Raw genomic sequence first — 26550 nt, forward strand, 5'->3', positions numbered from 1 at the left:
AGGTGGTCTCGCCACGCCTCCCCGTCGCCCAGGGCGCCTGGGGCCACAGCTCCAGGCCACAAGCCACAGCCGCGCGCCAAGCATAGCTTGAGATCAGGCTCCCGAAGTCCGCCTCCTCCTCACGGGAAAGCGAGGCCCGAGGCGGGTGCCGAGGACTGCAAAGTAAAGGGCATAGCGCCGGACTTGGGCCGAGGGTGATCGACCAGGCACTGCTTGCTTCTCCTAGACAAGGGTCTCGTGGAGCCCCGCGGCCAGACACATCTAGCCCTGCGCGCTATGCCCTTCGCCGCCCTCTGCTACTTCAAGCGTCCCAGACCCCAGGAACCCGTCCAAGTCCCCAGAGACAGTGACTCCGGGTGTTTACGGTCTACACCAGTCAGTCACCCACGGGACCAGTCAACCACCCACAGGTCCCAGGCCAAAGGGTCACTGGACCTGGAGAGCCACATTCCCAAGGGCGAGCGGCGGGTGGCAGCACTGTTCTCGCTCCGGTCCAGCTCCGTTGGGATTCACTCCTGTCCCAGCTCGGGAGGCTCCGGTGCCCTGGCCGCTGTAGAACACGCGGGTGGCAGCCGAGAGGAATTCGCCCGGACCCCTCCCCTTCCCCAAACTTCTGTGTTTCGCTACGCAGATCTTCCAATCTGTGCTCTTCCGCTCCTCCCACTTGGCTCCCTCCTCCTCTGTGGCCCGGGCTTAGGAATCCGTCCCTCCCCCCAACCCGCCGCCCGCCGGGTCCGGGGATCCTCCCCCCCCCCACTCCCCCGCGTGCCGCCGCCGCCGCCCGGGTTCCTCTCCCCCCGCTCGGGCGCTCCCTGCCAAGCCCATGATGTAATGGTGTATGTTAATCAGTAGCATGTGGGGAGCTCCGGGCGGCTCAGTCCTTCGCGAGCCGACACTGGAGGCAGCAGTGGCGGCAGCGACAGCGCCCCGAACCCGCAGCGCTGCCCTTTCTGCGCGCCGCCAGCCCCGACGGCATGGCCCGCAGCCCGCACTCCGAGCGCCCCCAACCCCGCTGATTGCTGCTCCGGCCCCGGACCGGCGCGCAGGGCCCCGAGCCGCAGGGATGAGCTACGTGGAGGTGAGCGTCCCTTCTGCTGTCCCGGGCGAGGCATCCAGTGGTCCCTCCGACCCTTTCCCGGGGGCTTCTCCCTTCTACCAAGAAGTTCTGGGTTTCAGATGCTGAAAGCGAGCGGACCCCAGAGGGTCGGGCGCTTAGTCTCTGCTCGCCTCGCCACGGGAGCTGGGATGGGACGATAGAGCCCCTAAACCTAACTTTTCTTCTTTGAGGTCCTTGGGGGGCGTGTGCCGAAGGGAGAAATCTGCATTTTCCCTCGGGGACCGCCCTGCCGCCTGGGAAAGCCGTGCTACAGGCTCCCGCGGTCCCCGCGTGAGGCGTGCGCCCCCAACCGCATCGCCTTGGGCCTGGGACCGGAGGGCGAGGACACTCCGGTCCGCAGGCGGCGGCGGGGACCGGGGCAGGATGCCTAAATCATACGCGCGCACACTCACATCTGATCGTCGTGGGCTAAGCAGGCCCAGGGAAACCTCCCGGGTGGGCTGGCGCGGCGCTGGGGAGTGAGGGCTCTGACTGAGCCGCGCCGAGCTTTGGATAGGGAGAGTTTATTTTTGTCTCGAGCAGTCGGTGCGGCTGCTCACGGCCTAAATCCAGGGGGGAGCCTGGCGGCGGAGATGCTGGCTGTTGCTGTAGATGGAGCTGCAGCCGTACGGCTGCTTCTCCGGGAGGAGGAGGAGGAGGAGGAGGAGGAGGAGGAGGAGGAGGAGGAGGAGGAGGAGGAGGAGGAGGAGGAGGAGGCTAGAACCCTGGTTGTCTCTGTCACCGCCTCTGCTTTGCATTAGCCCCCACCCCACCCCCGCGCCCCTTCGCAGCCGCATTGCAAGTTTTCAGCGCGGGGAGGATCTGTTGCTGGTGCTGGCGTTCACAGACACAGCCCCAGAGGCCACTCCGGGTGGGGTGTGCAGGGAGCACTTGCGGGTCACAGCCGCAGCAACAGGAAGCCGCGGGGTCTCCTCCCGCACCTGGGAAGGAAGTGTGCAATAGCTCAGCTCGCGCATCCGCGTGTGGAGGGGCCGGCTGGAATTTAGGGGACTTCCCTTCGCGGGACACCCCTTCCTCCAGCCTTGGCTTCCACACACCCCCTACCGAGCTCCCTCTCACGCCCGGATCCCCCTAGACGCTCCAGTTCGCTGCCGAGGTCTCACTGCAGCTCTTTCTGTCCTTTCAGTAGTGATTACCGCTTGGGAATGCGGGTGTGAAGGGTCCGAGCTGCCGCCCAGCGGGGAGGAGACCCCAGGACGCCGGAAATCACCATCCTGAAGCTACGAGAAAAGGGGAAAGAGCGATCTTCATTCAGTTTTGTGCCTTGTGAGGGATTTACATTTTTAATCGCTTTTTTTTTTTTTAAATATCTCCGCGCTACTGTCTGTCATCGTCTCTGAAGAATCAACCAGAACCACCAGAACGTAACTGAACCGATAGAGAGAGGAGAGCAAGGCAGGAGCAGAGTCAGTACCTGCAGCGCCCGGGCACCAGAGACCTTGGAACCAGAACGCGTCTCGGGAGGCCGCGGGGCTGCGTCTCCGCCAAACTTTGGGGCGGGCAGGAGCGCCAAGGGGCTTCGTAGACGGAGGGCGGCCCCCTAACCATGATGTTTCGCGACCAGGTCGGGGTGCTGGCGGGCTGGTTTAAGGGCTGGAACGAGTGCGAGCAGACTGTTGCACTGCTGTCGCTGCTCAAGCGCGTAAGCCAGACCCAGGCCCGCTTCCTTCAGCTCTGCCTGGAGCACTCGCTGGCCGACTGCGCGGAGCTGCACGTCCTGGAAGGAGAGGCCAACAGCCCGGGTAAGTGCGCGGCAGTGGATCCCGCGGCTCCCCGGGAATCCAGTCTCCCCGCCTCCGGCCCGGGCTCCGCCCCCCCCCCCCCCCCCCCCCCGGCCTCCACTCCGCGGGGACCTGGTCCTCACTGGCCCCGGGGCTCTGAGCATCTGCCTCGGACCCGATCCTTCTTCACTTCCCCTGTCCGCTTTGGGGCTTTGACCATTGTGAACTCCTTAGTCCATTCCGTGTTGTAGCTACGGTAGCATGAATGATTGATTTTTCTCTTCTGCGCTTTCCTTGGAAATAAGTAAGTCAGGTCACGTAGAGTCTGGATTTTCTGCCACCCCCCACCCCCTCCCGCTTCTTTCGGGTAACGTGGCTCGCTGGCTTTCAGCAATACACCAGGAAGCTCGGGACTGCCCCTTCAGTCACCGAGCTCAGACAGGCTGTAAGAATACCTGAAAATGCAATTTTATTATTCATTCTCCTTCAACCCCCACGGATAGCACTGTTTTAGAGGTTTGTCTTCCGAATAATATGTAGGTGACGCTATAGGCTGACAAAATGACATTTGCAGCATGGCTGTGATGTGGCTACACTTACTGGTCATGACGTTATCCGCATTGATAAGAGATCTTGAGGGAAGACCAGGCATGGATTGGGCTCCACAGCGTGTGGCTTTGTTAGGAAACTTTAACAAATTGTTTATTAGAAACCTTTTAGTATTTATAGTCAAAGCAACCACTAAAGAAAGTAAATACAGTGGGAACATTTCCAGCGGTTTGACATCTGCCATTATGGGTGGTGATGGACTCAAATTGTAAGGGGAGACTGGAGATGGGGGGGAGGGGGGGGACGTGGGAGAACCTGGCGATTTGTTGCGGGGGGGGGGGCAGGGAAATTCTTTGGTTCTTGCTGCTGCAAGAGGGTGAACAGAGCCCCCAGTGTTTATGCAGAGTAAAGAAGGCAGGCTCCTCTTCCAGCTGTTCCATGTTAGCTGTGAGTCTGCAAGACTCCCAAGGGCTGGGTTGCCATTTGTTGACAAGGTCCAGTCCAGGACAGTGGGGACTGGAGGCTGCTGAAGTGAGTGAGCCTTCAGGACAGCAGAGGAGGGCCAGTGGCTTCCTCATTCCTCCAGCCTGATACAGCACTTATGATGCGGACACACTAGAATGGGATGTTTCCTTATATAGACTCCTAGGGTGGAAATGGAACTAGAAATCCTGCAGGCTTTTTCCTGACTGCGTCCAAAGAATCCTGAGCTGCCAAGTATGGAGGGTCATGCTGAGGGGACTCCACTGAGCCCCAGCTTGGCAGACCAGCTACTCAGAAGGGCACAGTGGCTGGGCCCCCTTTCTGAAGCTTGAGTGCCACATTTATAAATAGCTGAAGGCCAGCCTCCTTCCTCTGGGTGTAGAAACATGACGGGGTAACTGATGATCTGCTTGCTTTGCTTCTCTCCTAATGTCAAAGCATAGCTTTTCACCTGCTTAAACTCCCTTCCTTGGATTTGACCAACAGGATTATGTAAACTTTTCCTTTTGTAGAATGCAGAGAATTTAACTACAGTCATTTATGTCCAATGCTTTGACTCCAGGAAGCCCTGGGTCTGGTTAAACTAACAATAATTTGTCTTTATGTTACTCAGATGTTGACCCAACATTTCTTCCCTTTGGTTAGTGGAGAGGATTTTCCCCCAATACAGTAGCTATCACATCAGTATGTAATCAATTGAAAGTATGATATAGAAATAAGTGGCTTAATTTGGACATCTTATAACTTAACAAACAAAAATAATTAAAATTATGTCTGCTTTTGAGGCACATTTCATAATTTTTCTCTTTTAAATTTAAAAATATTTATGTAAAATATCTATCAATTTGTCCTGCTAAGTGATACAGAAAAAAATAAAATATAAAACCATTGCACATGATGATAGGAACCATTTTCTAGCTCATGGGTTAATCTTTCAACCTAAATATTTTGCCTGCTTAGAAACCTTTCATCCTTGTTTTGCTGTGTGTCGGAGCTGTTGAGGGAGCTGAGTGATGGTTTGTTTCCAACAAGAGGATGGAGGACAGAAAGTATCCAGATGTGTCCAAGCAAACCTGTTGCACTTCTCGGCATTTAGCCAAGGACCAGGAAGCAGGGGTAAAAGAATCTGGTTAGTAGCCAGAGAAGATGGTATAAAATATGTAGAAAACATTGGCTTTCTCGCAACACACCATTTTTTTCTAGATAAATTCTTTTTTATGTTCTCTAATGCAGACCCCTGTAGCCCAGCCTGGCCTCACACTTGCCATGTTAGGCACCTTGAACTTCTAATCTTCCTAAGGGCTAAGACTAGAGATGTGTCCTATCACATTGGCTTATGTGGTGCTGGGGATTGAGCTCAGGGCCTTGTGTGTGTGAGGTAAGCACTCTGTCGTACTGAATTACATCCCCAGGCGCATACAACCCTTAAAATATTTTAAACACTAGTCCACATAGTCACATATTTAGAAGGGGGTACAAAGCTTCTACAGCCATCAGTGAAAAGTGACTCCAAATAGCATAACCTATAGGAAAGACAGAACAACTGTATCTCTAGAATTGGATCAAAAGCCCTGGAACCTTGAGGCTTCTAAGGTAGGCACCCTTAACCAACTCTATAGTTATCCCTGCATAATCATATGGACCAGTGATTGCTGTCTACTGGTGGTAGCAGCTAAATACCAAAAGGTACCTTTAAAAAAATATTCTTTGAGAAGACAGGAAAATGTTCAGTGTACATGAGGTATATTTCCACCCGAGGTAATAAACCTCCAAACTGTTCTGGTGTGCTTCGATGATTCAGTTAGCTGGGGGTGGGTGTGCAAAGTGACTCATTCACTGAGTGGCTTAGATTTCCCATATCCTAGTTGTCCTGCGTTGTTTATTTTGTAATCAATAATTGAATATACACACATTTGTTTTCGTGCTTGGGGGGGGTTAAAACTATGTAGATGAGACTCAAACTTGTATCCCAGGCTTTGTTTTATTCTCATAAAAAATAAAATTCTTGTGCACTGACATTGGGGATCTGTGGGTATATATACTTCAATGCTAGTATCATAAATTGTATGATGTGTTTGTGTGTCCGTGTGTTGTGTGGGGAGTGTGGATGTGTTGTATACGCAACATGCATGCATGGTGTGTGGGTGTGTGTCAGTAGTATGATATGTGGATTTGTATGTGGAATGGACAGGGTAGTGTGTGTGTGTGTGTGTGTGTGTGTGTGTGTATATATACATATACATATAATGTGGTATATGAATATATGACATTTTGGAGTATGGCATATGTGGTATCATGGTATAGCTGGTGTATTTAGTGTGTGGCCTATTGATAGTAGGATGTATATGTATATGTGATATATATGACTCGTCTGTGGTGTGTATATGGTGTACTTATGATATGTGTGATGTGTGTGTATTATGTAAGGAACAGGGTATAAATGTTGTGGCATTTAAGTTTATATGTATGGTGTGGGTAGTATAGTGTGTATGGCAGATGTATGTTGTATGTACATGAGTTCTATGATGTGCTGATGTGTGGTTGTATGAGTGGTATTTAGGTATGTGGATATATATATGTATTTTTACACACACTAGTGGGTCTGTGAGTATGCTGAAGTATGGATAGTGGGAGATGTATGTATGGTATGTGGGTGTCAGTATTGTGCTATGTGGCTATATATGTATGGTATAGGTAGTAGGGTATTATAGTGTGAGATGTGGGTGTGTGTGTGGTCAGAGTTGTGCTTGCCTTTCTGTGTTGCTAGACTTGTGGGGAGAGCAGATGATCTGGAATATATGCTCCTCCCCCAAGAGACAGAAGTGGGGAAGAGAGGCAACTTGGTTCTGGCAGTTTCCCTTGGTGCTATTGTCTCTGGGCAGTGTGGCTGCTATTAGCACCAGTGTGAAGGGAAGAAAGAAGGACTGCACTAGAAAGAGAAGAAAGGTATTGTCCCAAGCTTGTTCGTCTCTGTCCACAGGCAGGCAGAAGTCACAGAGGATTCTTGGAGTGCAGATCTGAGATCTGTCAGACAGGATGACTAAGTCAATTTCCGAGCTTCAGTTTTGTCATGGTGATGGTGATAACTGTCATTGTTCATTGTCTAGAAGTTCCTGGTCACTGATCCAGTGACGATGTTTTAGTCTTCAGGTTTGAGCCTGTCTCATTATAGGGACTGGCACAATGCTGCTTTCCTCCTGAGGAGGACCTTTGCACTCGGGAAGCAGAGGCAGGCGGATTTCAGAGTTCAAGGCCAGCCTGGCCTACAGAGTGAGTTCCAGGACAGCCAGGGCTACACAGAGAAACCCTGTCTCAAAAAAAAAAAAAAAAAAAAAGTATCAAGGAGATGTTGAAGCCAACTGGAAAAGATGTCACTGCCATGAACGACCTTTTGTGTTTTAGCTTGGTTATTCTAAAAATTGCAACCCCAACTTAATTTTTCTAAGTAAATGATCATTTTTTTTTTCTTCAGTTGGTGAATGTGAAAAGAATTCATTAGGTTGAGTGAATACACTGACGGAGCTTCTATATAATATGCCGTTTAGGTAAGGTGTTGTCATTGTCTTTGGGTTAGTCTTCAATAGGCCAGCAAGTGGTATGGCTCAACCTCTGTGCTGTGAATGACTTGGAGTTGGTTGCCTCCTGTGAGTGATCGCTGGCCTCAGCTACGGGGACATGTTAGAATCCACACAATCAAAGCAAGTACAGGACAGACTTCAGAGCAGTCAAGTCGGCTCATTTGTGTGTGTCTTCATAAACAGGAGAGGGCACACTGAAGGCTGGGAGGGCTGAGAAGTACCTGAAACTTCCCAGAGTCCTGCAGAGGTGTGGTTCTGAGGAGAATGGGCAGTACCAAGAAGAGGAGGCAGAAGGTGGTTAGTCATCTGCCAAGTGCCCATGTCACTTCATTTGCCTGGCAAGATGGGGAGCTCAAAACTTCGTGTTTTTCATCATAGAATCACCTATTGAGCTTGCAGCCTGGTCCTGCCCTTTCATTCCTCCTAACGATTCCTCCTGAGGCCTGGCTGAACTCTTTCTCCACTCTTAGATTAAGATGCCGAATCAGGCGTCTCTTCTGAGCTAATTTTTGCTTTTCTGGAAGCTGCCCGAGGCAGGATTCTCCCAAAGAAAGCAGAACTTTCAGAACTAGAGCGAGTGCTCTCTCTTAGTATGCTGATCAAGATTCAGGTTCTTTCCTGAAGTCTGCAGCCCCGAGCCAGTGTGGCTTGCTCTCGGACTTCTTAGCTCTCAAAAGCCAGTCCATGGATTGTGTTGCCACTCCAAATATCAACATATAATACAGCTTTACCATTTTAGTTTACCGGTTAAAGCTCAAATGATCCCATGGCTTCTATTTGGGTGGTACCAAGACATGAACACACAGCAATAAACAGTGGGGCCAGGGTTCATCAGGACACACAAACTCCCCAACTACTCAAGAGCTGGGTGCTTTGCCAAGAAGTGGAGAGTCCTGGTAGTAATTCATCTTAAGGAGCTCCCACTCAACTTGTAGATGCAAAACAAACACAAATGTAATAGTTACGCCATATACAGCTGCTCCATGTTATGATTCTAGCGACAGAACCAGACCAGACTTGACCAAAGGGGAAAGAGCTGGGCCGTTTGTGTAGTGTAAGATGAATGGGTGATGGCGGCTTGAGCGTGGCGTTTGGAAGATGTGCCTCAATGCTCAGGAGACACTGGTCTCTTTTAGTATGTGTGATGCCAAGTTCACTAGGGAAATCACACATAGGAAGGGGGAGACTCCCTGTATGTGTCACGTAAGGGGCAGGCATCACAGCCATTAATGGATGAAAATATTAGAGAGGGAGGTATGAGACAAATCGGGAATGGGTTCTGGGTCAATGCAGGCAATCAACGTTTACAGATGATATTTACAGGGAGGAAAACAAAACATTTGATCCTCTAGTACTTCGTAGAACTAGACCTCTCTGAAGGTCCATGAAAGTCCGAGATGTTAATAGATCCCTTGTTCGTCACAGTACAACACTTTTGCAGGGAACACTGTTTTGGGACCTCATGTGAAGCACCAGCTTCTAAAACATTGATCGGTAAAGACAATGGTAAAGACGTGGCTTAAGCTCGTCTTTCCCCAAGTTTCATATACAGACAAATTCATTCTGGGGACTTGACACAGACCCTTCGATTAAGGGTGTCATGGTGAGGCTAGATCCTTGTTGGTTCTGAGCCACCCCCCCCCCCCCCCCCCCGCAATGTTGGTGTTGGAGATCTGTGGACCTGACTTTGAGCAGAGGGAATGCAGTATTAGCGAGGTGATGTAATGCTGGGGTGATGGTTTGATGCTTTGGGCGTGCCTCACAAGATTTTCGTTTGCACGTGTAAACTTACATGGAAGTTTAAGGGAAATGGATCCCCCTATGCTAATGGATGTTTGAACATCTGTGGCTGCAAACTGTGGGTCTCCTGGGCTGCTAGATGGGACACCGGTTGGCAGTCTGAGATTGGGATTGGACTCTCCTAAACCCAGATCTCATTCCACCATCTCCACTTCCGCCCAGTGTCATTTAGCCACTAGAGTCTTCAAGCTTGTGCTGTAAACAGACCACGTGGCTTTGTGTTAATTAGATGGAGGCCATCTTTCTTTTGACAGGTTGAACTTGCTGTGTGGGAGGAAGGTGATTGACTGAGTCTTTTAGGGTAGCTTCACCAGTAGAATGAAGGGAGGCCTTTCCTTTGGTGACAGCCATCTTTGAGAGGCAAGGGTAGAAGAGAAGACAGGATGCACAGTGGTCAATCGTACCTAGAAATCCACACCCAGCTGGCTCCCCAGACCTTAAAAAATCCCCACGGGTTGTTTTGCTCCAAGAGAATAGTAACCTCCCAGTGATGTTAATGACTCTCATACAATGGAACTGCTGGCCGAAAATCCTTCTAGAGCACTGCTACTGAGACACTCAGGCACTGAGCCAGGGTCGCTCTCATCTTTACATGGTGATCACCCGTTACGCCACCAAACTTTTCATATATGGTTCTCAGCCATTATTCACTGCCTGATTCTTGGACACAGACTGAAGTGAGCCTGCCTTTGAGGCAGGCAGGCAGAGCTGGAGCCCTGTCATGGCATGGTCCTGAGCCTTTTGTATTGACCTTGTTGACATTTCCAAGTATTCAGATGATCCTTTCCAGGAGCCTCATTTCCTCCATGACCCTGATGAGGTGTATCAGCAATGGTTTCTGGATCAATCCAAGCAGTCATGGTTTCAAAGGTATTTATGTGTAAGAAAAGTCATATTGCTCCCCACCCCTTCCCAATATCATCGGGGGCATAGAAAAAGAGGCTCCTGAAAAGACACTGTTTTTTTTTTCACATTTTAATTTTCCCTCTTGCTGAGGGACTGGAAAAGCAAGCTGGAAAGAACAAGAATGTGAATTCCAGAGGCCAGATCGGGGAAACCTCTACCCACTTCCTCAGATTTCTCTCACACAGCACAGACATTGGAATTTCTGAAACGGCATATCCTGATCTGTCAGTTAGAATCGGTTACATATGTGCAGCATACGTACATGAGCCGCATTGACAAGCACCATATGCATTCCTGCCTGTGCACGGGCACCGGTGTCACTGCAGCAGTCAAGAGTGTGACTACAACGATGTGGTTGAGGAACTTGTGCATTTTTGAGGAGTTGGAGGAACAGAGACAGTTATCAAAGCCACCGGGTTAAGTGATGGTTTCAGTTTCAAAAGGGCACAGGAGGGCTGGAAGAATGGGGATTTGAGGCTAGCCTGGGCTACCTGGTCATATCCTGTTTCCAAAAGTACAGGAAGAGGAGGAGGATGAAGAAGAGGAGGAGGGAGGGTCTGTGCATTGTAGGGATTGTTAAAGCGCAGGCCTTCTTGTGCAGTGTTCCAGAAGGGCATTCGAATCATGATTTGTGCAGCTGGAGAGATGGCTTGGGTCCTAAAGTGAGTTTTGTACAAGCATGAGGACTTGAGCTCCATCCAAAGCACATGCCTGGGATCCCGGACTGGGAGGAGGACACAGATGGATACTGGGGGACCTCAGCTTTCCAGGCTGGTTGGAAGGGCAAGCTCCAGGTTTAGTGAGAGAACCTGAGCTCCTCTTACCTAACCCCCAAAAGGCAGAGAGTGATAGAGGCAGACAGCAACACATAACGTTGACCTTGGCCTATGCATGTGCACTTGTGTGTGCAACACATGCATACAACACACACACATGCGTGCACACACACACACACACACACACACACACACACTGTGATTTGCAAGCATTGGGTGGAAAAATGAGAACAGCCCGAGTTTTCTAAGAATGGGAAGGGTTCCACGCAGGGTTAATGTCCTTTCCCTTTCCATTGTAAATCGGTGGGGGAGAGGGAAGGAGACAGCTTTCTCTGAGAGGCTGCTGTGTTGGGGAAGCCACAGGAATTCTGCTGCTCATCTCTTATTTAAGTTTTAATATAGCTTTGACAAAGCCCCTATTTCTTGACGAGTCAAATAGAGAGTCTGGGGTTGGGTGATGAGTCTAGTGTGTGGCCTTAGAGTGGCTTCAGTGATTGACAGGCTTGGCTCTGGGGGCTGTCATCGAAGGGAGGTCTCTGCTGCTGCGGTGCCTCAGGGTACACATGTTCAGTATCATTGTTCTGCCAATGGAGTCTGACTTAGCCCAGGGCCCCCCAGAAAAACAGAGCCCAAGGCAATGGCTGGTCATGCAGATGTTTTATTTTTGGGCACTGATCCTAGACAATAGAAAAGAGAGCCAGGAAGAGAGAAATGACAGAGAACCTGGGTGCCCTATGATACAGTTGCTCATTGCCTAGGGCAGTGAGGGCTTCTTTCCCCAGATAGGCTCCAAGGAGCCATGTGGCCTGTGCTTTAGAAGTGGCCAAGGGACAGAGAGTGTGACTGGCATGCTCGCCTAGTTTTCTCTAGGTCCAGGACAGTTCCAGCAGTTAAGTCTGAGCCTCCAGGTTTGCCTACCTACATGGGCTCTCAATCATGTCTTCAGGTCGGGATGTGAGAGAAACTCTACTGCAGAGTTTTACATTGAAAGTGCACCCCTGGGGTGCCATGCTTGTTAGGAGGGCAGCAAACCTTGTGGCACCGCTGAGGATTTGATAGCAGAAGTGTGACCCCCAAGCTGTTGAATGTAATAGAAATAGCTCTGCATTGGCGTTCCTAAAACCTTAGGGGTGACATCGCTCATCAATAGCGGCCAAGAAGGACTTGGACTTCAGCAGACTTGGAACCACCCATGAGTAGGGTCACCGTGGGCTCACCACCCTCTAAACTCCTTAATACAGCTGTTATACTCAGAGCAGTCATGCCCTGTTGTTGGCCAGAAGCTCCCCGGAGACTGAGATGAAGTTCTGGATGCACACTTTAAAGAGATGCACGTGTCAGGACATGGCCAGGGGAGAGAGGGTGGTGAGAAACCTCACTTGGAAACCCAGGAATCTGAGAAGAAGGTGAGCAGGGGACTGTTTGTGGTCGGCCCCTCGGGAGCTGCTTTGGAGTAGAGGAGTTGAATTCTCTATCTAGATAGCAACAGGCTCAAAATAATGGACAACTGTCCGGATTCGAGCTACCCAGACACTGAGGATACACTGAAGAGGGGACTGGGTATCAATGGAGGAAGAGGAGACTTGGGCTGGGCAGAGAATCATAATTCTAACCAAGATAGGCCCATACTTAATAAGTTCCTGCTCTGTGCCAAGCATCTTCCTGAGTTACTCACCCATAGTACCACAGTCACTTAGGGGATGGGAGGCATGCTGCTGTTACTCCACTTAGAAAAAAAAACTCAGAGCATCCCTGCATCTCTCCGCTGCAGGGATCCAGGCTCATTCATTAAGAAAAGAAGCTGTGCCCTTTTGGGTGATTTCCAAAGTCCTTTCTGAGTTGAAGATTCTATAACTTCTACGAGTCACCAGGAATGAAGAACAGAGGATCAGATCTATTGGAAGAGGAAGAGGGGGACCATGGGGAGGGGCAGGAGCAAAGAGTCGATGAGCATCATTAAACGACTTCCGGTCTATTCATTCCTGCTATCCTTCTGGGTGGTTTGGGTCACCGATGTGTGGCTTGTTGTTAGTGAGTTACACCTATAGAGCAATTTTGTCCTCTTTTGAAGTAGGCAGCGGGGGAAGCTAGGTCAGCAGATGACCAGAGCTACCACATTTAAGGAAGGATGTAAGGAGATGAGTGGAATATTGTTGCTTTTGCTTTGAGCATTAGTCGACGCTGAAAGCTCATGACCTTTTGCAGCGTGTCAGGGTTGGGCTTCTGGATGAGGAGCACTTAACCCAAACTTATGTCCCCCCTCCCCCTTCCATCCTCTTTTTTTTATTTCTCTTAGCACTTTGTGTGTGCTGAGCACTGGTGGATACAAACTTTCCCCAATTATCGAATGGATGAATGGCACCAGGAGCGGAACCAGTGGTGGAAAATTAAAGCAATCTATTACAGTAGATGATGCACTCAGCTCACAGACAGTACACTCGCGCACAGGAAGTCCTTAACTGCTGCCTAACGTTTCCATCCTATAAGCATGGAAGCTTGGGGTTCAAGTGGTTGGACATGTGGCTAAGGTGACCAGGATGCGTCTGAACCCCACGTTGAGTGTGCCGTCCCACGAATGCCGAAGACCTTTCTGATACTTAAGAGAAATAAAAACATTGGGATTCAAAAGAAAAAATACCAACCGGGTCTGGTGATATAGCTCATCTTATATAAGTGAGGCCCTGGGTTCAATCCCCGGCATAGATACATAAGAAAAATACTTTAGAATTGTAACATTAGCCTTTAAGTATTTGCTGTAATGTTTTAGATATTTAAGCTAGGGTATATTACTTTGGACTTGCCCATTTCATGATCTCTCTGTGTGCTCCATTTTTATCCTGTGTACCTTGGTCTCTTCTTCAATAGTCTTCCTCTTTTTCTTTTTCCTCCTCCTCCTCCTCCTCCTCCTCCTCCTCCTCCTCCTTTAATGTAAAGGGTATTCTTATGAATTATCTTCTTTCCTTAAGGGGAACGGATGCTTCTGCTGCCTCTGCATGGGTATCAGGACTTTGGGAGGGAAACAGGGTTTGCAAGTCCGAGGAAAGACTCAGGAATGTGTTAACTCAATAGCAGCAGGAGCCCTCGACTTTGACAAAGTAGGAATGACTGGCTTAGATTATGATCTCTTTCGGGCCTGCAACGCAAAGGTTTTTAGGGTCTAGCTTGAGGGCTATTAATCAAAATGGTCTCTCCTCTTGCCTGTAAATGGTGAGGCATTTCTGAATATTAATTTACGAGACATGTTACAAAAACAGCTTGTCAAGACCTTTTCTGCTACAGCCTTTTGTCGAAGATTTGGGAAGACAGACCGAGGTCAGCTATGGGCACCTGTTTGTAGGAAACAGGCTGCTGTTATTCCCAGTTGCTCTCTAACCTCTTGTGATCTAGATTTTGATATCTGACAATGTTCTCCTGGTTGACAACCATACTGGACAACTTTTTTTGTATTGGGGATGAGAGATGGTCTCTTTACCCACATTTCAAAGATGACCATCATTAAACTGATCTTGAGATCCTCTCAGGAGCCTCCTTTGTTTCTCTGTTCATAATAAATTGAAGGTTTATATGTGTGTGGTGTGTGTGTACACGCTTATGTTTGTGTACGTGTGTCTGCACGGATATGAGCACATTTTGTGGTGTTACATATGCAGAGAATTTGATGTCAAGTGTCTTCCTCCATCTCCCCATCCCTACCCTGCTTTTTTTGGGGGGGGGGGAGACAAGGCCTCTTACTGAACCTAGAGCTCACAGACTGAGCTAGACTGACTACCCAGTGAGCTCCAGGGACTCCTCTACCTCTGCCGCCAGGCCAGCGTGAACATTACAAACAGGCACCTCCGAGCCAGGATTTTACTGTGGGTGCGGCAAATCTGCACTCAGGTCTTTGGGTTTTCTCAGCAGGCTCTTCACCCAGTGTGCCATCTCCCCGGTTCCCGCAGGTTCTATTTTTATTGGATGATAACTAGCAGTCGTATTTTGAATTTGCAGAGTGGTCTGTAGGAAGGCTTGGCTGGATTTTAGCATGTTTTATCCACAGTTCCAGTAATGTCCTCTGGGTTTATGCAGAATCTGACTCAGCCCTTCTGAAGTTAGCCTAGATCACAGCAGGAACTGGGTGTCATTCATGACTGCCTGCTGCTTGTGGGAGGGGATTTCATTCATCTACTGCCCATAGGCACATCCTGACTAGGGGTTCAGTTGTGAGGGGGTGTGGATGTAGTCAGTCTCCTCCAGCTCCTCCTCAGTGTACCTGATGCTTGGGGCTGGCCAGCATTTTGCATATTCCACTGTGTAGAACTCTAGGAGAGGCCTGACTCTGTCCACAACAGCTTGCCTTCATTGGGCCCTAGTTTATCTCCCATCCTCTAATACCATATCTGGTATGGAGAGGGTCTCAGTACCTTGCTTGTTCGTTTTGAGACGGGGGTCTCACCATGTATCTTTGACTGGCCCGGAACTCACTATGTAGACCAGATTGGCCTTGAACCCATATCTGCCTGCCTTTGTCTCCTAAGTGCTGGGATTAAAGACATGTACCACTTTCAGGACACTTTGTTGTTGTTGTTGTTTTAAGAAGTGATAAAACGATGTAAAGAAACGTAGCTCCATTCCAGAAGATATTAGCCATTTAGATTGTGAGGGAAGTGGGGAGGCTTAAAGACGCCATAATAGGCACAAGATGGGGCTGTTGTCGAGAAGTCTGTAATAAAGCCTAGGTGAAAATACAGGCTTGGGACCTTGCCTTAGAAGCATGTTACCTTCTAAATTCTATTTACACCTCTGGGTCCTCAATAGCCTCGTCCATGAGAGGAACCTTCTTCTGTGGAAGACACAGGCCTACTAGCAGGATGCACGCGCGCGCGCGCGCGCGCGCACACACACACACACACACACACACCCAGGTCTTTGTAAATGACATCAATGTTATCTATCTATCTATCTATCTATCTATCTATCTATCTATCTATCTATCTATCTATCTACCTAAATACAGGAGGTTGACAGCAATGCAGCTGTTCAAAAAGACCAAGGCAGATAGTTATATTTGGTTCCTCCTCCCCTCAGTTAGCAAGAATGGAAATCAAAGCATGGTTGTTTGAATGAGCAATGATCACCTGGGACCTGGGTCTGGGGGAGCTGGGATTATAAACTGTGGGCAGGGACTCCTGTAACCTGTGCAGGTTAACGTTGTGTCAATTTTTGTGCTTCTAGTTCATTACCTAGTCGCATACTCTCTTTATGTACAAAGGACACAAAGATCATTGCTAAAGAATTCTTTTCAAAGGAGATGGGGCTGGAGAGATGGCTCAGTGGTTAAGAGCAGGTGTTGCTCTTACACAGGACCTGGGTTTTAAACCCAGAACCTACATGGTGGCTTACAATCCTCCCTGACTTCAGTTTCAGAAGATTCAAAAGGCACCCCTGTGGTGCACATATATGCATTCAGGCAAAGAATTCATACATGCAAGATAATTTTTTAAAATATTTAAAAAGGAATGCTTTAGAGGAAAGTTAGACAAAATCATATATTGTGATAAATGTCCCTGCCTATAAATATCCCAGTATGGGTATACATGGAGTCTTTTAAAAGATGAATTCTGTACATTAGTTAGTGGTCTGCATTCTTTAATTGTTTTAATTATCATTTAAAAGAATTGCTTGTAAAAAGGTAACCCTTTGCAAAAGCTGTCGTTTAACCTGAAATCATCTCAAGAAGGCCTTTAAGTATTTTTCTTGCATACTTCAGCTAAATGAGAAAATAATTGTGTCTCCCTTATTACTCTTTGGTATTATTTCTACCTGTGCCCTCCTTTGAAGGTTGGAAGAGCATGAGGTTCCTTGTCAGAATTCTTTGTTGTTGTTTAAACAGGGCCTCTCTATCGTCACATTCCTTTTAGAGGCAGAATGAGCAGTGCTAGCACATTTTCAAGATTTTTGTGGCATTTGCAGATGATTTGAGCTTAGTTAAAACTCTAAAGCCCGGAACAGTAAGGTCAGACTTGAGTCTCATGTGGCTCAGATGTTCAGCGTCTGGCTGTTGAGGTGATAGTCAGTAAAACGTGTACATACTTAACTCCATACTCTCACCAGCAAGTGTTGGTTGAGAATATCTGTTGCTTTTTTTTTTTTTTTTTTTGGTTTTTTTGAGACAGGGTTTCTCTGTATAGTCCTGGCTGTCCTGGAACTCACTCTGTAGACCAGGCTGGCCTCAAACTTAGAAATCCGCCTGCCTCTGCCTCCCGAGTGCTGGGATTAAAGGCGTGCGCCACCACGCCCGGCCATCTGTTGCTCTTTTAAAAGCCTCTCTCTTACTTTCCCAGGAAGGAGGGAGAGGCTGTCCAGTGTTTACCTATTTCCGACCTCACTGAACTCTGAGTTAGAGTGGAGTGTGGTATTCACCAGCAGCTCAGTCCTTGAATAGAGCAGAATTGTTTCCCTAAGACGAAGAAAGAGGCACTCTGTTGTTCATCCCCCGACCTTTCCATCCCACCACCGTACATCATGGCTGTTCACTTGGTAGGCTGGCTAAGATGCCAGAGTGAAGGAAGCCACCAGGATGTGCCAAATAAGAGCAACCTAAGGGTTCTAGGTTGGACCTTGGATAAGGAAGCAAGACCACAAGTAACAGAATCGGAAGAGCCTATTGCATTTGAGTGTGAACTGCATGCTAGGACATGTCCTGGGGTCAGTTGTCAGCATCCTTGTGTTGGAGCCCCTTGGTCATGTTAGGAAATGACATCATAGTGGTTGCAGACGGAAGTCTATTTGTGAAGGATTGTGGTGTCCTCAGAATGGTATCTCCAGTGTAAAGCGACAAAGATTGAGGATTGATAATTTCCTTGAAAGGTGGAGTCCGTTGTACTACAGAGTTAACTTTTGTACAGTTTGAAAGGATTTTTTTTTAAAGGAGAAAATTAAGCTGTTGTTACATTAAGCATTTAGCTATCCTCTCAGAGCTTCTATGCCAGGGCACTGGGACTGGGAAGCAGAGCTTGTATGCCTCACAGTTGTTCTGTGTGATCGCCAGAGAAACGGCAGGACCCTGGTCAACCTTGAACTGCAGATACCCCATGAATATCAGGGTATAATTCTACCCAAAACAAAAAGATGTTACTCATGGTGCATCTGTGAAGTGAAGTTAACTGGAATGCCTGGGACTCCGTTATTGAATCTGGCAACTCCATCCCTGAATAGCACTGCCCCAAGACCCTAGGTGTGGGTGGCCCAGAGATACACATCTGCAATAAAAGATGGTACCTGATCTGGTCTGAACACCGGGGCAGACTGTGTAACTAGGCATGATCCTTTGTCTTCCCTTTGATGGGTCATGGATCTGTGCTTTTTTTACCTCTCTGTAGCTGGAAGAATATTTTAAAGGGAGTCACCCACATCCTGACACTCCTTGGCAATTTTAAAATCTTCTCCCAACACTCTGGAGTAAAATGGATACTGGAATCTATTTTGACAGCTGTTGAAAAGTGAGGCTGTTTTTACAGGAGGTTAAAGAGGGTATTTGTAACACTCACACTTCAAGAAACCCTTTGAAAAGGTGTGCCCCTGTTCACAGTTATATTACACATCACATCAAATGTAAAGGTTTCAAGGGCCCTATAGCTAGCGGTGATGCTTCTGATTAATTTCTCTCACCAGTATAGCAATAGTATAGTATGATGTTTTCAACAACAGTGCCTTTTCAACTGTATCTTCTCTAACAATAGCTAGCCTGTTACCAGCAGTCCCACCGAAAGCCCCCCTCCTTAAAAGTGACCTTTGAGCAGTTTCACTAGGAATGAATATTTATAGCATTTTGTTGTTGAGCTGCTAAGAGAGGCTTGGTTCTAGATGCGGTAACAGGTGGCTCCAGTCGGCCTGCTTCCGCCGAAAGCTGGTCAGATGAAACGCTGCCTGACTTTACCATTGGACTGTGATTATGTGCTAGACTGACATCATTTTTGGCAAGTTGTGTTCCAGTGTTGAGTTCTGGGTCCACAGTGTGTATGTAGTGGTGGGAAAGAAAGCTTTTCCAACCATTTGTGACAGCAGAGGGGCAAACATCGGGGTCTTTAGGAGAAGACAGAGGGGCCGACTCTCTTCTGAGCTGTAGGTTTAGGGCAACTGTTCTGATTAACCCTTTGAATTGAAGTTTCCTTTGATCTCAGATCTCAGACGTGCAGCATTGAAGGGGGCACTGTTGAGTTAAGCATCTTCAGAGGGCTTTACTCATAGTAGGCACGCAAAGTGGGACATGATAGACTGAACTGGACAACCAGTTAGGGCTGTTATTTAACTTGGGCATAATTTAATGATTTGGAATAAAAGGTCTTTTCATTACTGCCTGCTACCCAGTTGCCTGGCCACACAATTACCGTGTTTTCTGATTTAGAAAAAAATGTTCTGCTGTAGGGTTACACTAAATAAGAATATAGCATAAAGAACTTTAAGTGTTAAATGGATCAGGTGAGTTTTGTCATGCGAGATAGCTCTTTTGTTTCCATGTTGTTGTCGTTGTTGTTTTAATTGAGATTATAATTACATTTCTCCCTTCCCTTTCCTCCCTCTAAACCTGTGGTTCTCAACCCGTGGGTTGTGATCCCTTCACAGAGGTCAGTCACCTAAGACCATCGGAAAACACAGATATTTGCATTACGATTTATAACTAACTGTAGCAAAATTACAGTCATAAAAGTAGCAATGAGATGATTTTATGGTTGGAGGTCACTACAACACGAGGAACTGACTTAAAGGGTCTCTGCCTTAGGAAGGTGGAGAACCACTGCTCTAGGCTGGCACACGGATCCTTCCCCACTCTCCTTCAAATCTATGGCCTCTTTCATGATTGTTACTGCCTGCTTATATGTTCACAGGAGCTGTTTAAGAGAAGAGACATTTATTAGCTACACTGTCTCTACACAGTCTTATCAGTGTTACAAATCAGATCCTAGAAAACTGGGTAGAAAGGTGTTTCATTTTGTTTCGTTTTTAAAGACCACATTCTTAGAGGAAGAACTGTATTTCTACTGCAGAAAATTGACAAAAGAGATAACAGTAGTATAATTCTTCAGGTTGCAAAACATCTTTTTTCTTTCCTTCAAGTCCATAATACTCTGATCATGGGAACATATTGCACAGAATATATGTGTATTTTTTAGAGAAGATTATATCAAAACTATCCTTGACTCTCATACAAGTCTAGTATTTTAATGACTGTTGTAAATTCTGTAACAACAACATTTTAAATGACCATTTAGCATTCTGTTTTATGACAGGATCACTTTTACTAAATCAAAACCCATAGACTTGGACCTCCAGGTTATTTATCTTTTTATACTTTTAACAATGCTGTAATTAAAAAAATCTTTTAAAGCACAGTTATTAGTTCAGAATATATATCTATAGGTGTATTTTCTGGGTCATGCATCCTAATACTTTTGGATTTGGGTTTGCTAGCCAACGTATCTTTTTGCAAGGTTGGGCCTGGGTGTCCTCCTGTGAACTCACTGCCACACTCTCCTACAGTGGCTGCTGCGGATGAAAGGTCTCGCTAAAACTCGTGTCCTTACTGGATCCCTTTAGTGGCATTTCTCATGTTTTATGGTCCAGTTATAGTTTGTGTTCATGCTCCGATTATTTTTTTTTTCTGTTACAGCTTTCACTTGTTTCTTGTTAATTTATTAGTTCTCTGTCATATATATCTGGTGTCTGGAAATTTAAAATTTGTGTGCTATCTATTGGTAGAAAAATATAGTTTTAGGAGCAAGCAGTGCTTTAATTAAAAGTTGTTTTTCAGCTGGGTATAGTGGCATGCACCTGTAATCCAAGCACAGAGCTTGCAGGAGGATCACCGTGAGTTTGAGATTAGCCTAGAGTACATAGCAAGACTTTTGTGTCAAAAAATCAAATCAATCCAAACCAAACCAACCAAACCAAATTAAATTTTATGTTTCCCCCCACCAAATCCTGTGGTTGCTTTTCTGACCATAGGAGGAGGTAATGGTTAAATTCTAAATTAATCCTCTCACAAGAGTTTAAAAGTTGTTAAAATTTCAATCTTAGTGTGTTAAGAGTTATGGATTTTTTGTATTTGCATGTGCATTTGACGACTATATCAAAGAACTCAAGTGCTTTTATTTTAGTTACAGTTTTACAGTTTGGTCTATTTAATACCAATTGAAGACACATTAGTGATAAGACAAGAGTTAAAATGGCTAAATGACTTCATCTGTGTGATATACCTTAGTGGTATACTTAAAAATATTTTCTGCATCTGTCTTAGTCAGGGTTTGTATTCTTGCACAAAACATCATGACCAAGAAGCAAGTTGGGGAGGGTTTCTTTAGCTTACACTTCCTACATGCAGAGGCCATGGAAGTATGTTTTTTACTGGCTTGCTTCCCCTGGCTTGCTCAGCTTGCTCTCTTATAGAACCCAAGACTACCAGCCCATGGATGGTACCACTCACAATGGGCCCTTCCCCCTTGATCACTAACTGAGAAAATGCTTTACAGCTGGATCTCATGGAGGGATTCCCTCAAGGGAGACTCCTTTCTCTGTGATGACTCCAGCTTGTGTCAAGTTGACACACAAAACCAGACAGTACAGCATCTAACTTAAGTTATCCATGTAAGTATTAAGATGTCACTAGTATGCAGAATTATTTAGTAAGTCAAGTGATGTCAACATCAGTCAGTGATACTCCCTGGGCAGAACAAGACGGCTGGTGCTCGCCAGTCAGTGATGCTCTAAGGAAAGAAGAAGGCTGATGTCCACCCCTTTCCCAGATCTCCTAAAGAAAGCCATGCTGACCACCTCTCTAACCCCTCCTTTTAGATGTCTGGCCTGTTTTATACTGATTTAAATGTGTTGTGAACCCTGAATTCCTTCACTGTTCTTTACCATGTTACCTTTGAATGGATGTATCTGTTATCTATCATCAGAACATCCACCCAGAATGAAAGGCCCACGCAAAGAGGGTGCTGGGGCTTTCCGCTCTTCTTCCCCCAGCCTGAAATCTGTCTCAGAGGTGCTACGCTATAAAAGACAAGGAGGCGCTAGCCATCCTCCCCTTTCTGTCTCTCGGTGTCACTGTGTTTTCTCTTCTTCTTCGAGGGTCATACACCTGGTCAGTTGTGCCAGGTCCTTCCAAGAAGTGGCACTGCATTATTTTCATGACCTTCCTGTGAGTGACATAAAAACACAGATAAAGACAATTTGTGAGCCCAATGGGTAACGCGCACAACAGAACAGGTGGCACTTTCCAGACATGGCAAAGGCAGCCCCTGGCTCTGCAAAGCAGGCAGGCAGGCATCGCCAATGAGCAGGGGCACTTCCAGCTCTGGGTTCTTCAGCTGCTTCGATAACCACAGGACTCTGAGCCTCAGTTTCCTGAGAGCTGCACCACAGAGGACTCAGAGGTTAGAGTTTATGTCACGCCTTGTGTTTCTCAGTCGATACAGTATCCTCTATGTTCTCAGCCAGTGCCCCTCACAGGTGGTACCCAGGAGGATGCACGGGGCGGGGGGGCTGTTTGAGGGCATCATAACAATCGGTTTTCAGCACACAGTGATGGAGATACCCAACTCTGTAACGTGTGAGACGGTCATGAAAGGAGAAACCATCCCACCAGAAAGCCAGTGGTGCTGACTCGAGCTCTAACCAGTAGCTTGTGGCAAGGCTGTTGCTGGTGTCTAGGGAACTGTGCAGATTTGTGGTGGTACTTGGGTTTTACAATGTTAAGGGATAGGTTAGTGGCCTTTGCCAGTGGGGCCAAGGATGCTAGATGCTCTGTGAAACTCAGGGCAGTTGCTTTCCCCATCCTGCTCCAGTCTGAATGTCTGATAGCACCTGTTCTTTAGGCAAAAGTAGTGTTTGCACAAATGGAGGCAAGTTTGCACTGTGTCTTGAGACTCTTCCAGGAGTCATTGCTCACTCTGACATCCCTACTTGTGATGCCGAAATTGGCACGCCGATCTGCATGTCCAGTAATCCCAGTAATGTAGCTGAGGGACAGGAGCTGGCCACTGCATTGGGTCTCTTAAAAGTTTCTGCCTGAATACTTACATTCATAATGCATCTAACAGTCTTATGAATGATTTTCCTTCCCTTTCCCCCTTACAGTGAGGCCACAGTGATTGGTTAAAACTATATGCTGATTTAGATTTGATATCTGATTTTCATCTTAGTCTAGTCAAGGGGGCGTGAACAGACTGGTGACTGAACTCTTCCACCCGCCTGCATTCACTGTCATGTAGCACGGGCCACTCTTCTTTATGATCTGGGCTTTACCAAAGTGGCTTTCTCTCTGTGCTCTGTTTTCTTCCCCTTCCGTGTGTGTCTCATCTTCCCCTCTGAGTCCCACCCAGCCATTAAAGCCAATCTCCCTGGCAGCCTGGTGACATACATCCTCTCCCCAGGTCTATTCCAGCACTGGTGCTTTCTATTCCTTCAGAGCCACCCAGCGTCTGTAGGACCTCCTCCTCCTGCCCCCATCTACAGTCTGGTAGCATTTGATATCATCCTGCAGTGAAAATTTCTCCTCAGATAGCTCAGCTGAGAGCCACCTACACAACCAGACTTCTTTATCCCTCAAACCCATGGACTGGCTGCCCCTGTCTTGTCCACAGTATATATCTTTCCTGACCTTTCATTCTGCTTGTCGCTACAATAAACACTGCCACTGCTGAGAGTTCTTAAGAATATCAAAGTCGAAGCAGAGAACTGTTCTCTCGGACCCTGCTGCCTGAGTACTGTACATGTGCAATGGCATGTACTTCTCACCATCTGCTTTGTGTTCACATTTGAGAAAAATAAGTATTACACACTTTGTAGAGTTTGTATTTTGTTTTTATTCTCTGACACATTTCACTTAGTGCTCTATTAAGATCATCTTTCTAGATAACTGGTGTTGGAAACATATCTACAACAAGTACAAAGGGCATGATGCTGTTGTCACCCCTAAAGTCCACCACTGTAGGGGTGTGTCGTCATTCCATTCCTTCAAAGGTACCTGACCTTCTCAACCATGTGTCAGTTATTGGAAATTTGGGTGGTTTCTAGTTTTCTCTGATTATAAATACTTAAGCTTTACTCCCTCTGGTAACAGTTATTGTTATTACACTTGTTTTGTAGAAACCCAATTAACTTCTCTAGAATTAACTATTTCTTGATTATCATTAATTTCATATTTAAAAAGTTTTTTCCTTTTTACTGTATTTTATGTCTACAACTATTTTTTAATCGTCATTTCTCTTTTCTCTATTGATCGAGGATTTCTTGTGTAAGTCAGAGTGAGTTATAGGGTTCAGATGGGCTATAATAACAAACTATAGTTTTCTATGCATTTTTCAAAAGAGAAGATTAACATTGGAGATTGGTGATGTAAGAAGGTGGCTTTTACCGCCTTCACGATAGCTAATGGGAGCGTGAGGAGGAGAGAGAAGTGACGGGGGAAGGAGGGATGGCATCTGACAGACGGTAAGCTCTGCCCTGTGGAAATTACAAATATTTAATTGTGACTGAAAAACGGTTTCCCTTTAAAGGCTGGGAGAGTGCCATCAAAGCTAAAGGCATTTGAGAGCAGTGTGCACAGTTGTTCTCCTGAGGCCACTTTACACTCAGAACATAACGAGGGTGCTTAGTGTTTAGAGGACCCAGCCTCGGAGTGGAGAAGCCTTGTGTGCCGATTCTCAGACTGGACAGATGGTGTCCTTTGATCTGGTCTGATCTGCTGTGAGTCTCTCGGGAGGATGAACCATGGGGTGGAGGCAGAGCTTGGTGAGTTCACTACTGCCTCATGGGAATGCAGGAAGGATGACCATTTTTCCAACTCTGATGGGATTTCTCCTGCAATATCTGATGATTGCCTACCCAAAGGAAGATGACTCATGTACTCACCCACTCTAAGATGTCCGTGTTTCTTCTATTATGTAAACAAAACAAAACAAAACAAAACAACCCCCCCCCCAAACAAAAACCTGTAAGATTGCTATTTTAAAAAGTAGATTTCCAGGAATGTATAATAGAGATAGAGACATGGAACACAGAACATGAGTCTCCCCTCAGTTCAGGGAGATGCATCTTGATAGTCAGTATCCCTGTAGTAACATATTATCTTCATAAGGCAAGAAACAAACAAACAAAAATGCTACTTTTAACTCTATGGTGTTAATTGGATAACCATTGAGCACTCCGACTGTAGAAGTGTGAGCACACAGGAGGCCCTCCTGGTTAGTACTAATACCAGTCAAGGACTTGTCAGGTGTGGAAACTACAACAGAGGAGAAGCACGAGGACCCTGTACTGGCTACTGTGTCAACTTGACATAGCTGGAGTTATCACAGAGAAAGGAGCTTCAGTTGGAGAAATGCCTTCACAAGATCCAGCTGTAAGACATTTTCTCAATTAGTGATCAAGGGGGGAGGTCCCCTTGTGGGTGGTGCCATCTCTGGGCTGGTAGTCTTGGTTCTATAAGAGAGCAAGCTGAGCAAGCCAGGGGAAGCAAGCCAGTAAAGAATATCCCTCCATGGCCTCTGTATCAGCTCCTGCTCCCTGACCTGCTTGAGTTCCAGTCCTGACTTCTTTCAGTGATGAACAGTAGTGTGGAAATGTAAGCTGAAAAAACCCTTTCCTCCCCAACTTGCTTCTTGGTGATGATGTTTGTGCAGGAATAGAAACCCTGACTAAGACAGACCCCAAGCCAAGGTTTTTATTACTACTCAAGGTGAAATTGTGCTGGTGAATCAATTCTGTGTGGTTGCACCTTTCCTTAGGAAATGTGCTCAGGCATTGACTAACTCAAGAATGAGTTTAGGAGCTGGATGGTGGTGGCGCACGCCTTTAGTCCAGGAACTCAGCACACAGAGGCAGTCAGATCTCAGAGTTCAAGGCTAGTCTGGTCTACAGAGTGAGTCCCAGGATAGCTGGGGCTACACAGAAAAACCCTGTCTGAAACAACAACAACAACAAAACCAAAGGTGTGGAAAAAAAATGTTTTGGCATACCAACATAACAGTAACTTTAAGCTTACTTTTTTTGCATGGGAATTTAAGTATATGCATGGTGGACATATGACTCATTTAATTATTTACTTAACACAGTGTTTAACACAACACCATCCTTGGCCCCAACTTGAAAGCAGAACTAGAAAGACAAGAGGTCGCTAATCTCATGAAACCAGCAACTATGCGACTCTGTGTTTACAAGACGAGATAATGCTCATTAGAGGTTACCCTTGTGCTGGGCTTTGAAGGTAACAGGCATCTGTCATGCTGACGTTCCAGGAAGATGGAGGGGCATGAGCAACATCATACATTTTTATTGTCCTATGACCGAGACTAGCTTATGGTACATGGTAAGTAATTATCAGCGGAGGGAAGAAGCGGGATTTAACTGTTAGGTTGGAGGGATAGCTCAGCAGTTAAGAGCATGTGTTGCTCATGTAGAGGACCTATGTTTGGCTTCTAGCATCCACATGGTGGCCCACACCATCTGTAACTCCCATTCCAGAGACTCTAATGACTCTACTAAAGTTGATTAATATAGTTACCTCCTTAATTACAATGAAGACTTCAGAGATGGTTATAAGAGGATCTGAGGGTCTCTATAGTGTGTCTCTCTTATTTATC

General features: G+C 46.8%; 1 protein-coding gene across 4 annotated transcripts in view; it reads left to right on the forward strand.

The window, feature by feature from the left end:
* Positions 1-879: 879 nt before the first annotated feature.
* The window catches only part of Samd4a (sterile alpha motif domain containing 4A), a 217171-nt gene continuing 191500 nt past the window's right edge, over positions 880-26550 (forward strand). For 2 of the 4 annotated variants that reach the window (XM_021203202.2, XM_021203204.2), the window contains exons 1-2: positions 880-1078; positions 2244-2859. In XM_021203202.2, coding sequence (XP_021058861.1) covers positions 2664-2859 — 196 coding nt within the window. In that variant the 5' untranslated portion in view covers positions 880-1078; positions 2244-2663. Of the gene's footprint in view, positions 1079-1470; positions 1553-2243; positions 2860-26550 lie in introns of those variants that run through there. The other 2 variants (XM_029541556.1, XM_029541555.1) reach the window with 2 other exon arrangements.

The sequence above is a fragment of the Mus pahari genome, chromosome 8 (genome assembly GCF_900095145.1).
Source record: "Mus pahari chromosome 8, PAHARI_EIJ_v1.1, whole genome shotgun sequence".
NCBI lineage: Eukaryota > Metazoa > Chordata > Mammalia > Rodentia > Muridae > Mus > Mus pahari.